This window comes from Armigeres subalbatus, chromosome 3 (genome assembly GCF_024139115.2).
Source record: "Armigeres subalbatus isolate Guangzhou_Male chromosome 3, GZ_Asu_2, whole genome shotgun sequence".
Classification (NCBI taxonomy): Eukaryota; Metazoa; Arthropoda; class Insecta; order Diptera; family Culicidae; genus Armigeres; species Armigeres subalbatus.
The window spans coordinates 86,247,952-86,261,636 of NC_085141.1; the positions used below are offsets into that span (position 1 = coordinate 86,247,952).

Sequence of the window (13,685 nt, forward strand, 5' to 3'; positions counted from 1 at the left end):
TTGAGCAAGGTATTATCAGACATTCAAATAGTCCTTGGTCCAGCCCAGTGTGGGTAGTTCCAAAAAAAGATGGATGCCTCTGGTCAAAAGAAATGGCGTTTAGTAATCGATTATCGAAAACTGAACGAGAAAACTGTTGAAGACAGATACCCTATTCCTAATATCAACGATATATTAGATAAGCTAGGGAAATGTCTCTACTTCACCACCCTCGACTTAGCCTCTGGATTCCATCAAATTGAAGTCCACAGAAGGGACATTGCAAACACCGCAGTCAGTGTCGAACATGGGCATTATGAATTTTACGTATGCCCTTTGGATTGCGAAACGCTCCATCCACCTTTCAGAGGGTAATGGACAATATACTTAGAGAATACATTGGCAAAATATGTCTAGTTTACATGGACGACATAATTGTGTATTCTACTAGTCTCCAAGAACACTTGGAAAACTTAACAAAGATCTTCACTTGTTTGCAAAAGTATAACATGAAGATTCAATTAGATAAAAGCGAATTCCTACGCAAAGAAGTCGCTTTTCTTGGACATATCGTAACACCAGAGGGTGTTAAACCAAATCCAAGCAAGATTAGTGCAATCAAAACATGGCCCATACCCAAGACCGATAAGGAACTTCGCGGGTTCTTAGGTATTCTAGGTTACTACCGCAAATTTATTCAAGATTTTGCTAAAATTGCAAAACCACTCACCAACTGCCTACGAAAAGGTGAAAAATTAAGCACACTGCTGAGTTTGTTAATGCATTCGAGAGATGCAAAAACATTTTGACTAGTAGTAGTATCTTGCAATACCCAGATTTCAACAAAATTTCATACTAACAACCGATGCTTCTAACCACGCAATTGGTGCAGTAATCTCCCAAGGTACTATTGGAAATGACAAGCCAATAGCGTTCGCATCACGAACCCTAACAAAGTCAGAAGAAAACTATTCCACCATCGAAAAGAGTTATTGGCTATTCGATGGGATGCAAATACTTTAGGCCATACCTTTTTGGTAGAAAATTTGTGTTATACACAGACCATCAACCTTTAACGTATGGACTAAACCTCAAAACTCCAAATAGTAAACTTATCAAATGGAGACTCGAACTTGAGGAATATGATTATGAAATTAAGTATAGACCAGGCAAACAGAATATTGTCGCAGATGGTTTATCTCGAATTCCGCATGAAGTAAACTTAAACGAAGAAGACGAGTCAGATGACGAAACCGTTCATTCGGCAGATACAGATGATAGCGAATTCGTTCCAATGACTATACGCCCTCTCAATGTACATTCTAATCAAATAATACTCCGTATTAGTGACCATGATGAAAATAAGGTAGAAGAAATCTTTCCACGCATTTTTAGGCGAACAATTTCGAGAATCACGTTTGGCGTACCTACTCTAATCAACATCTTCAAAGAATACATGAACCCCAAACAGGTGAACTGCATTATGTGTCCAGAGTCAGTCATTCCTACCATTCAAGTCGTGTACAAAAACTATTTCAGCAGGAATAAAATTCTTAAAGTCAGGATTTCTCAAATTTTACTGGAAGACGTACAAACTTTGGAAGAGCAAAACGAGTTGGTTAGAAAAACTCACGAACTTTCACATAGAGGAATTTGGGAAAATTTTAAGGAACTGGCAGGAAAATATTACTTTCCTAAAATGAAGCAAAATATTAGAAAATTCATTTTACTTTGTGAAACGTGCAACAAAAATAAATATGAGCGTAAACCATACAAGATTAAACATGGGGAATCGCCCATTCCAAAAGCACCTTTAGAAATCATTCATCTGGACATACTCATATCCCAACCAAACATGTTTCTATCAATAGTAGACAAATTCTCCAGATTTGCAGTCATATTGCCATTAGCTAGTAGGAATATCCAGGACATCAGGAAAACGCTTTTAAAATATTTCAGCACCCACGGTAAGCCACAGCTAATCATCTCAGACAACGAACCAGCAATGAAATCCATTGAGGTTCGGGGACTGTTAGAAAGATTTACGGATTCAAATTTATTTCACACCAGTAAATCGTAGCGAGACTAACGGTATAGTCGAAAGATTTCATAGTACTCTCGCTGAGATTTACAGGTGCATCAAGGATAAGTATAATGACTTAAGTAGCAAAGAAGTTTACATGATTGCTTGCACTCTGTATAACGGAACAATCCACACGGCAACAAAATTAAAACCCAGAGAGATTTTCTTTGGTATAAAAGATGGTGAAGAACGCCCACTTGATATGGATCAAATTTTGGCAAATAGAAACAAGGTATACGATGACGTTGTCATGCAATTGGAACGAACCCAGAAAAAGGATCTAGATCAACACAATCAAAATAGAGAAGAGGAACCTGAATTGCAGGAGAACGAGAAAGTGTTCCACAAAGTGCAAGGAATCAAATGTAAAACCAAGAAAAAATTTGACGCGGTTCAAGTTATCCAGAATAGAAATAAAACATTCATAGATAACTCGAATCGCAAATTACATAAAAATAATTTAAAAGACTTCGTAAGTAACGCTTACTATTTCTATTTTTAGGAAAACCATGCTGATCTTAACCATCCTAATTCCACTGTCCATTACGAAGACCACGCAGACGCAGACTATACAAATACAGGACCTTTCGAACAACCCAGGACTACTGACGATAAAACAGGACAAAGCCTCATCATTAATAGTTACGACAGACTATACCACGAAGTCGACCTTACCCAATACGGTAATGTATTGGTACAAGTTGAAAGAATTATTTCAGGCCTAAGAACTTTTCAGTCCTTTCACGATATAACAGAATTACTGACGAGAAAATTTCAAGATGTTTCAAGATTGTACTATTTCCTTTTGCCACATAGAAGAGCTAGAAGGGGTGAATTTAATATTTTAGGTTCAGATATCAAATTGATTACAGGAATCTTGATGAAAACGACCTTATAGAAATAAATCATGATATTCAAAACTTGAAATCAAAAAGCCAATCATTAATTAAACAGAATAACGTACAGGTAGCCATCAATGAAAGGATTGAAAAGCAACTAAACGAGATGACAGAAAGCTTCAACAAACATCAAAATGCAATTGTAAAAGAACTTGTAAAAGCTAAAAATAATAGATTAGAGAACCACAATGTAACCCTTCTCATGCAAACATTCAAAATTTCATATCATTTAGATCAAATTGAGGACTTCTTAGAATCAGTATTTGAAACTATTCAACTTGCTAAACTGAAAATTATTCCCAGAAACTTTCTAGATAAGAGCGAGCTTAAACTTATCAAGGACAAATTAGAAGAACAACACGTAGAGTTCATTAATACAGATCAGGTTTACGAGCTTTTAGATATCATATCAGTCTTCAAAGACAAAACATTATATTTCATCATACTCATACCCCAACTAGAACCTTCCAGCTTCAACCAACTACTCTTAGAGCCAGTACCTATCAACGGTAGAACGATGAAGATACCTACAACATCAGCACTATTCGGAATAAACTCAACGTTTTTCATCAAAAGGGATTGTCGAGCAATCGAAACAAACACTTTATGCAACCGGAACGACCTCATGGATGTTTCCACAGATAACTGCTTTTCAAAAATTCTAAGAGGATACCCAGGTAAATGCCCTTTCACCGAACACTCCAATACAACAGTAGTCAAAAGACTCACCGAAAACCACATCATCATCAAGAACACATCATCTATTGAAATGGGTACAAACTGCAATTTATCCAACAGAACTCTGAAGGGAACAATACTGATATATTTTTCAAACTGTACAATAACACTGAATAACAAGACTTACAGTAACTTGGAACTGTACAGCAAACCTCATCAACACATCATCCCACTCGACGGAGTTCAGATAGAACACAAAATCGAACACGATATTTCCATGCACAAGCTACATGAGTTGCATATCCATAATCGCCAGAAACTTTCTGACTTAGAAAACGAGAATATCAAATACACCTACACCAGTGTAGGCCTTTCAACTTTAGTATCCTTTCAGTGCTCCTTGTTACCTCATACATCATTATCAGGAGACGTTCAACAACCATTCCAATAATCGTATCGGGACGATACGATCTTAAAGGGGGAGCAGTTACCAACCAACCCACCACGTCACATCAAGTTGGCAACGATAAAACACCAAACATCCTACAAACACTATTTGGCCCGAATCATCGAAAAGCATCAACCCCAACAACCACGTGAGCGACCGGCAAACGCATAACAGCCTACAGCACATTTACCTTTTGACGATAAACTGCGGCATCAACAAAATAACATCCGGACAACGACGACAACAGTGATCGACCCTTGGACAGGCTTCGGAAAGTGTAGGTCAGCTAGTTTCAATTGCATAGGTTAGCTCTAAGTAGAATTGAATATAATTATCATTCTTGGTTTAACAGTGATTTAGAGTAGACGTTCTTTTTTTAAAAACTCATGTTCGAATCCCCGTGATTTAACTTTTATAATATTTGTTTATAACCAGTTTAAAACCATAAGCTCCTTGGATACTTGAATACAACATTAGAAATGACACACACAAATGGCTATCAGTAGTGTGAGCTATCAATATTTTAAAATCATCCATGATTATAAATAAAACGATTCACATTCACCTCTGTTCTTGTTGGGCTTTGACTACTACTATTCCTGGGCTTGCGTTTTTCCTTTGAACCTCTTCAAGCAATGTGCAAAATTTATTGGGAACAGTCCTCCTGCGGCCAACATTGTTGTATTCATTGAAGCTGCAAAATCAATTCTTGCTATAGGTCTGCTTTTGCTATGATCAAAATATATTCGTTTCCATTGATTTATTTGACTACAATCAATATATATTGAATGATTTGCCAAAGCTAGATACAAGTCGGAATGATCGTGACTATATAAATTCTAAGTTATTGTTATTGTTTTCATTTGTAACCTTCGAAACTTATTTAAAATGCATATTTTTAATAAATCTTCATTACAACTGTTTCACAACGAACTCTTATATTTTGGCTACGGGGCATGTTGTACATGCGTTTTATATAAGAATTGTAATAGTTTATTTAGAAATAGCGTTGTTTGACAGATGTGGATTACATCGGTGAACAAAAATAAAATAATTCTTTTATCCATTTTTAAATTGCGAGTTCTGAACATGTTAAAAATAACGTCAATTTGTACAAGGCGAATAATGATTAAATAGGTATATGCATGCAACAATCAACTTATGCAATGTGTACATCATTTTATGTCGTATGATTTTGGTTGTCTGAAAATAACAATTTACAGGGTTGATAACAGACGCAGCGATTTTCCGGTATGCTAAGTTATTCAAAAGATGGTTGTCTCATGAAAGTGATTGAATATTTCAGAACGGTTAGAATTTTTTTTGGCTATCATAAATTCAGCAAGATCCCTCAAATCTAATTGGGATCAACGAGCATGAAGTTTATATGGGAAACTGACTAAATATATGACGAGATTAACCCCACCCAGTCTTCTATCTCTAATTGGTGCTGTATTCATTTTATGCCGTTAGTGTCATTCACAATATTCACATTATAACGAAGAGACAACGAATGATTTCAGGTCTAAGCCTTCAAAAATGATTTTAAAATCTCACTCTCCTTCTAATATTTTGACCAATCAAGTATGAAAAAAAAACAAATGAAATGCGGTCTTGATTCAATCGATTAATACTACTGGTTTCGTAGGGGTTTTAAAAATTATGCGAACCGATGTAATGGAAATGGCGAAGTAAAAAAAAATAGACAGATAAAATGCATGATTTTAATTTCAATTTATGCCGGTTTTTTATACACTCACTACCATTTCTGGTGACTATAAATGGCGCATGAATTTTCCAGAAGTACTCCAGAAAGTTGTACCACAAATTCGGAATGGCAGCTTAATTTGCATTAAGCAGTTTGTATTATCACCTATAATTAATAAAATGATTTCGATTTTTATTATTACCTTCATCGAAAAACATGTATGGGGTTTTCGTAAATATGTATCAAATAGTAAAAGTAAATTATTCGAAAACAAAACATAACTTGACAGCTCGGTTTTTGCTAGTTGAATTGGGTGTTATAACAGCGTTGTATTTTTGTTCCAAAAAGAGACCCAATATAACACGGAAGATGTTATATATTGACTCCACCTCTTGCGCTTTTTCCGTTTTATTGTAGTTGTATATAGGATATTGAAAACAGAATTATGCTCCCATAGGTAGTACTAAATAAGTTGAGATTTCTGAGTTCTGACAAGCTGTGTTGTTTGGGTATCAACATATTGCCACAAAGCTCTAAAACAAAAGCATTTTTTGCTGTAGTCAACTCAAATTTGACCAAAATGTCACTTACACCCCTCTGATTCTAGCCCCCTCAATTTTTACTCAAACGCGCTCTCAATGCGTATTAAACACGATAACGCGTGCACATTCTTGGTTTATTGGTTGAAGAACTGTCCTGTTATAAAACAGGAGAGACTCTGGTTATTATCACATATACGTTAGCGCCTGATGCTGGCTGCGGCGGGTAGGAAACCAGAAATGGTTTCAAACGATTCACCCTATCTTTCGCTAAGCATAAAAACGATCGTGCTGTGCTGGATGGCACCGAAGTTCCGATACAACGGTCCTCCTGTTTGCATTGTAGAATATTAACATTTTATAATTTATTTATTCAGACTAAGGCCGAAGTGGCCTGTGCGGTATATAAGAGTCTTCTCCATTCGGTTCGGTCCATGGCTACACGTCGCCAACCACGCAGTCTACGGAGGGTCCGCAAGTCATCTTCCACCTGATCGATCCACTTTGCCCGCTGCGCACCTCGCCTTCTTGTTCCCATCGGATTGCTGTCGAGAACCATTTTCACCGGATTACCGCAGTCGTTCGATTTTCGCGGTGTGAACGATGGATGGTTCTCCCAGCAGCTCAAGAAACTCGTGGTTCATTCGCCTCCTCCACATCCCGTCCGCCATCTGCACCCCACCATAGATGGTACGCAGCACTTTCCTTTCGAAAACTCCAAGTGCGCGTTGGTCCTCCACGAGCATCGTCCAGGTCTCGTGTCCATAGAGGACTACCGGTCCTATGAGCGTTTTGTAGATTGTCAGTTTAGTACGGCGGCACACTATTCGATCGGAGCGTCTTGCGGAGTCCAAAGTACGTACGATTTCCAGCCACTATGCGTCTCCGAATTTCTCATTTTACTCGAGGTGGGTGGCTTACATTGTCTTCTCTTGAACCTCTTCCTATCATGTACTTCGTCTTCGACGTGTTGCCCAGTCAACATTTTGGTACCTATTTCTCTTGATATAGGTTATTATATAAGAACCAACTTAATCGTATATAATGCACAGATTGGCTATATACGTACCAAAGTGGAGGCGATATAGCTACATACGAGTTTTATTATACGATTTTTCTCGACATCATAAGAACAGTATTACGATTATACATAAAAATATGAAAAAAAAAAAAAAAAAAAAAACAGCACCAAGTCTCGAACATGCGATCTTTGGATTTGCAGGCGGATACTCTACCACTGCACCATACTGCACGTCTTGAAGCAATTTGGATTTTTGTCCAACATAAACTACACAATTTATATCTTTTCAACTGCTTGAAACTTCCACAAGCCATTTGGACTGAAGTGGTTTCGATTATATTACGATTCACATAGACATTCATTCGCACTGATATAGGATAGTGCAAGGAGTATAAGTCATTACGAGTTTTTATTCTCACAATTACGATTGATTTTCACTATGGTAAAAATTATCGTATAGGATGCATTCAATACAACATCCTTCGACAATAATCTGACAGAGTTCGATATACAATGCGATTCAGATTTTTGATAGACGCAAATGCGACTTTATTTACTGTTTGTTATACGATATGTGGTTTACTGGGTGATGACTAGTCCGATCCGCTTAGCTTCGCTTTTCAGTCTGATGTAGGCTTGATGTAGGCGAAATTGAAATGGTTGAAGAATTCGGGTACTTTGTAACCTTTGCTAACAATGTCAGCAGAGAAATTCGGAGACGGATCGTGGCAGGAAATCGGGTTCGCCGTCGTACCAAACTACAAAAATCTCATTAAACCGGTAGTCCTCTACAGTCACAAGACCTGGACAATGCTTGTGGAGGACCAACGCGCACTTGGAGTTTTTGAAAGGAACCTTCTATGGTGGGGTGCACATGGCGGACGGTATATGGAGGAGACAAATGAATCGCAAGTTGCATTAGCTGTTGGGAGAACTATCCATTGCTCAAACTGCTAAAATCGGAAGACCGTGTTGGGCCGGACACGTAACTAGAATGTTGGACAATATCCTGGTGAAAATAATTCTCGACAACGATGTGGAAGACGATTCGCGGACCTTCCGTAGACTGCGTGACTTATGGCAAGTGAAGATGGTAAAGATGGTCATCGGAGACGCAAATGCGCAGCTCGGGAGAGGTAGCATCTTTCGCCCTGTATATAGGAAGCCTTCATTCCGCTATTAACGGTAATGATCTGCCACTTGTGACCTTTGCTGCTACAAGAAGTATGACACTCAGCAGAATCCACAACTAGGTAGGTTTATTAGAAAGCATGCTGTGGGTTCACTTATACTGAATAAGGTTAAGAAGGCTTTAAATGAGCTGAAAAACAATAAAGCTACTAGGAAGGACGAGATCCTGGTCTACTACCCACCGGTTGGTGAGACCAGCCCAACAAACAACGACAAGCTACAAATAAGCATCTAGGTTGAATTATTGTTTATTTGTGATCTTTGTAGCTGAATAAAATGGATGCTGAATAATTTGCTAGACAGATTTCATTTCAGTATTCAATCTAACTAATATTCGACATGGCCTATTTATTTGTTTACTAACTTTATTTGAAGTCGAACTTACGTTTTCGTTTAATCACATTTCAGCACATTGGGGAAGTTTAACAATGTACTGAACTAATGATTTTTAAAGTTCTCTGTTCGACTATGATGTGATGCTCTGAAAGGGTGGTCGAATTGAGTTTGAATAGTAAGTTAATAAGCAGGCATTAGACATCCTTCTTTACCTTTGTCCTTCTTAACCATTGGATTTCACATTTCAAGACAAAATTTTCAAAACGACTTATCTGCTTTTGTAAACAAAGTTTCAAACGACGATTTGACGAATCTGATAGCTCTCCCACGCAAACCAACACCTTCAATAGGTAGGTGAAGGATTCCGCTACCTGTTGATGGTGTTGGTTTGCGTGGGAGAGCTGTCGGATTCGTCAAATCGTCGTTTGAATCTTTGTTTACAAAAGCAGATAAGTCGTTTTGAAAATTTTGTCTTGATTTATCTGATCTATCGCACAGTGGGAAAAACATGCTTTTTCAGTTTGAGAGAAAATCTGGATTCTAGATCTTTTAATTTATAGAAAAATAATGATTTATTTTCAAGACATGCTTTTTATTTTTGTGATTTATTAAACTGTCGGAGATTATAACAAACGAAACTGCTGGAGCAATAAAAAAAAATCATGCATTCATGCGAAACTAAATTTACTAAAAGCCGGACATAACGCCGTTGAATAACATTGGAAAATTATTGAATCTTTGATGTGTGGAATCCCAATATTATCGCATGGATGTTGATCTTTATTGCTGCGAAATTGGAATAATCTTAGCATTTGACAATCATATTGCAACCGATTATCAAGAGATTCTGAGGAAGGCCGAATATACATCGATTTTAATTTCATAAATCCATAAATAGCATTAGGGACGGATTTTATTTTATCGTTTATCGACATTATTTTTACGTATTTTTCCTAGTGTGCGATGGTTATGACTGGCTGAACAATGGTTGAAATAAAAATCTTGTACAGTTATTAACAAACTGTAGTTTGACAGATCGACTTATTGAATAAGAGTCCAATTATGATTCATATTCAGCAATAAGATTATTTATGTTATGCACTGAGTGAGCCATATCTAACAAATCAAGGATGGCGCGGATGACAACGTTACCGGCGGATGATCAAATGACAGCAGTTCGAGACCCGATTTAGGAAAATTTTAAAATGATTACATATAAGAAAATAGCAATTGCTTCAAAATACTAAATCTTACTGATGTTACCTTCTATGCGTTATTATTTTCGAAGAATTCACATGTAGCTGAATTGAGGCTTAGTAAAATGCTTATTAAAGGTTTAACGAATCAGTTAATAAAGTTGTTTTTCAAAATGAGATGTTGTAGTTGTATAACTTCGCCAAAATTGTGTGAACAAAGCTTGAACAGAAGTTGTGATATGAAATAGTACAGACATTATTCAACACAGCGCTGAATTTAAATCATCACACTCATGTTAGTTCAACTAGTGAATGTTTGTTGGGGAGTGTGCCAATTACAGAAAGTTCAACCTTCTGAATCTGGTGTACAAAATTGTGTTCTCGCGTGTTCTCTTTAACAGACTGAGACCTTTAGAGTAGACCTTTTGAGGAGTCGGCTAATACCAGGCTGGTTTTCTTGAGGGCCGATCAACGACGGAGCAAATGTTTAGCCTGCGGGTGATTCTTGATAAATTTCGGAAGTTTTTTTTTATACTTTATTATAGAGTTCATCACTTAATTTCAGAAGTACTTGCGACCAATTGTTCATTACTGCAAACGATTCAGTGGAAGGAATGAGCTGTGGCAGATAATGTCCCAACATGTTTTTTCAGGTGAAACTGATTATGTAGATACTTGCAGCGCTCGATGGAATCGAAATCAAATATTCGGTTTGCAGACGAAATGTCAACCTCGTTTGTGACGTTAAATGAATTGAAGGAGGATGATGCGTATTCAAACTTATTGTTTAACATTATACACTCGAGGGGGCGATTATGCGATCTGACGTGTAGAGGAACGTCACTATCACATGGTCGCTTATTTCATGGGATTTGCGGAGGACATCTTTTGGGCAACTTAAAAGGAGGCTTCCTTTGCATCTTTAAAGGGTGCTTCTGAACCTCTTGAAAGTATGCTTTCAACCCCCTTGGAAGAAGTCGAGCTTCTTGAAGGGAGGCTTCCGATTCACTTGAAAGTAGGCTTTCGAGACTCTTAAAAGGATCCTTCCTAGCTTTTTGAAAAAAAGGCTTCCTGCCCTATTAAAAGGAGGCTTCCGAGCCGCTTGAAAGTAGGCTTCCGGGCCTCTTGACAGCAGGCGCCCGGGCCTATTGTAAGGAAGCTTTTGAGCCTCTTGAAAGGAGGCTTCCGACCTCTTGAAAAAAGGCTTCCGATTCTCTTGAAAGGAGGCTTCCGATCCTCTTAAAAGTCATAAGGCCGGAAAGGAGGCTTCCGAGCCTCTTGAAAGGAGGCTTCCGAGCCTCTTGAAAGGAGGCTTCCGAGCCTCTTGACAGGAGGCTTCCGAGCCTCTTGACAGGAGGCTTCCGAACCTCTTGAAAGGAGGCTTCCAAGCCTCTTGAAAGAGGCTTCCAAGCCTCTTGAAAGGAGGCTTCCAAGCCTCTTGAAAGGAGGCTTCCGAGCCTCTTGAAAGGAGGTTTCCGAGCCTCTTGAAATAAGGCTTCCGAGCCTCTTAAAAAAAGGCTTCCGATCCTCTTGAAAGGAGGCTTCCGATCCTCTTAAAAGTCCGAGCCTCTTGAAAGGAGTCTTTTGAAGAGTACCTTCCGAGCCTTTTAAAAATAGGCTTCTGAGCTTTTTGAAAGAAGGCTTCTGACTATCATAAAACGAGGCATCCGGGCCTCTTGAAAGGAAGCTTTCGAACCTTTCGAAATGATGCTTCTGAACATCTTGAAAGAAGGCATTCGTGCTGTTCTGAAGACGGCTTCCGTTAACAGTAGAAAGATGCTTCTAAACCTCTTGCAACGAAGCAACCGAACTTTTCTGAAAAAAGCCTACATACCTCTCAAACGGAGGCTTCCAAACCTTTAGATTCTATATTTTAGTTCAAAAGCATGTTTCTAACATATTATTCAACATTTTGTTTAGATCAGATAGATTATATAAAAGATTTTTTAAATTTTCTCGTTCGACATTTATCCATTTGATCTATTGTTCCGCAGCCCTTCCTATTCTCAATAAGCTCCGATTAGAATTGTAATGCATTTCATTGTAATTTAATTTCATTCATGCAGAATGAAACGAAATTTCCTCTGTATAAATCTCTGATTCTACCACTAGGTACTGGCTCTTTATGGACATGAAGAGTAAACGTTAAAAGATGTGAACCGGAAAGTTTTCGGCGTTTTCGAGCGAAAAGTGCTGGGTACAACATTCGGCGGGAAATTCGCAAATGGTGTGTCTACATGAATCACGAGGTGTATGAAGTGTACAGTCGTATAAAGTTCGGCAGACCTCAGTAAGCTGGTCACTCAGCGCGAATGACAGAAGATAAAATAGCGAAAACAGTATTCTACAGAGCATCAGATAGAGGACGGCGACTTCGTTGAAGCCCACAAACACACTGGATGTAAGCACGCATGTTATTTAGGTTGTATTTATTTGTTTCGCGATGAGATAAATGTGTCAGATGCACAGCAAATAATTTTGAAAATTCAACGACGTGTAAAATTTCAGCTTATCCTATCAAACGGATTAACATTCGAAATTCAATTAAATTTGATTAAGTTTTAAATGCAAGCATCGTTCAAATTTATTTCGATTTAAAAGAATAGTAAGATCGATTGAATGTTACGTTTATTTGCATGCTCTAAATATGTGCATGAAAATACATTTAAAATCACAACGCATTTTTATCTGTGTGGATAACGGAACAGGTGGAAAATTCAGCAAAGATAAGCGTTTCATTTTTAATTTTGCTGATGTAAACGGGAATACGCGTCCACTATCGTTCAGAAGTACACTTTCAACAAACAAATAAGGTGTTTCGGATGGATTTAAAATTAAAGCAATTTTTTATTACTATTAAGTAGAAATCTTATTCGTTTCAATTCCGACATTGTTATAATACATAAAAGATAACCAGTAAAACTAAAAACAAAACTTTACAAGAAGCCATCTTTTAAACTTTGTGTTGGCACTCACAAACAGAGCGAACACGTACACTGGACGAAAAACGAGTTTTAAAGTTGTTCGTTGTGTTTCACATTTTCCATCACTATCATTTTTTGTTCTTAATCAATTTTGAGAACCGTTCACTTGAAAAATAAGCGTCCAGTTCCAGTTGTTCTGATTCATCATTGGGGAAAATAACGGGAAATATAGATATAAAAAGGCACAATTTGAAATCTCTGGCTCTGATTTTCGACACATTCGACACTGTGTGCTCGGAAACAGGCAGAAGCGACTACCAACAAGCAGCGACACAGAACGTTAGCAACTTAGAAGTTATTACATACGGGTTCGTCGGGACGAACCAAAGCGATTCAAACGTTCTGTATCTGTTTCGGTTCCTGCTGGCAACCGTTGCCGCTGCCCGCTCCGGTTGTCTTAAATGACGATCGGCAGGGAAATTTGACTTGGAATTTTGGATTCGGCACCGACAAGCAGTAGGTTTCGCTGGGTCGGGTATCGTAGAGGGCTCGCTCGATGACACCGAGGGCAGAATTGGTCAGCACTTCGGCACTGTACTGAGTCGGTACGCCTTCTTCGTCAGAGATTGCTGAAAGAGAAATAAATTTAATTTGGTGAGTGGCTAAAGTTGATTTGATAGCGA

The 13,685-nt window shown here is 38.0% G+C and overlaps 2 protein-coding genes across 5 annotated transcripts in view; one reads left to right on the forward strand and one right to left on the reverse strand.

The window, feature by feature from the left end:
• Nucleotides 1-2,948: 2,948 nt before the first annotated feature.
• LOC134220725 (uncharacterized) lies at nucleotides 2,949-4,439 on the forward strand. 3 transcript variants are annotated; one of them, XR_009982027.1, is made up of 2 exons: nucleotides 2,949-3,638; nucleotides 4,023-4,439. XR_009982027.1 is itself a non-coding variant. In XM_062699824.1 (2 exons), the coding sequence occupies exons 1-2, from the start codon at nucleotides 3,068-3,070 to the stop codon at nucleotides 4,237-4,239; spliced, it is 777 nt and encodes a 258-aa protein (XP_062555808.1). In that variant the 5' UTR covers nucleotides 2,949-3,067; the 3' UTR covers nucleotides 4,240-4,439. The 3 variants fall into 3 exon arrangements, 2 of the variants coding, with proteins under 2 accessions (XP_062555808.1, XP_062555810.1); XM_062699824.1 differs by having other exon boundaries at nucleotides 4,034-4,439; XM_062699826.1 differs by having other exon boundaries at nucleotides 4,065-4,439.
• An 8,482-nt stretch (nucleotides 4,440-12,921) lies between these two features.
• The window catches only part of LOC134225681 (uncharacterized), a 153,732-nt gene continuing 152,968 nt past the window's right edge, over nucleotides 12,922-13,685 (reverse strand). The window contains exon 4 of one of the 2 annotated variants that reach the window (XM_062705955.1): nucleotides 12,922-13,631. In XM_062705955.1, the coding sequence (XP_062561939.1) occupies nucleotides 13,396-13,631 (236 nt within the window). In that variant the 3' untranslated portion in view covers nucleotides 12,922-13,395. The remainder of the gene's footprint in view (nucleotides 13,632-13,685) is intronic. The other variant, XM_062705954.1, reaches the window with a different exon arrangement.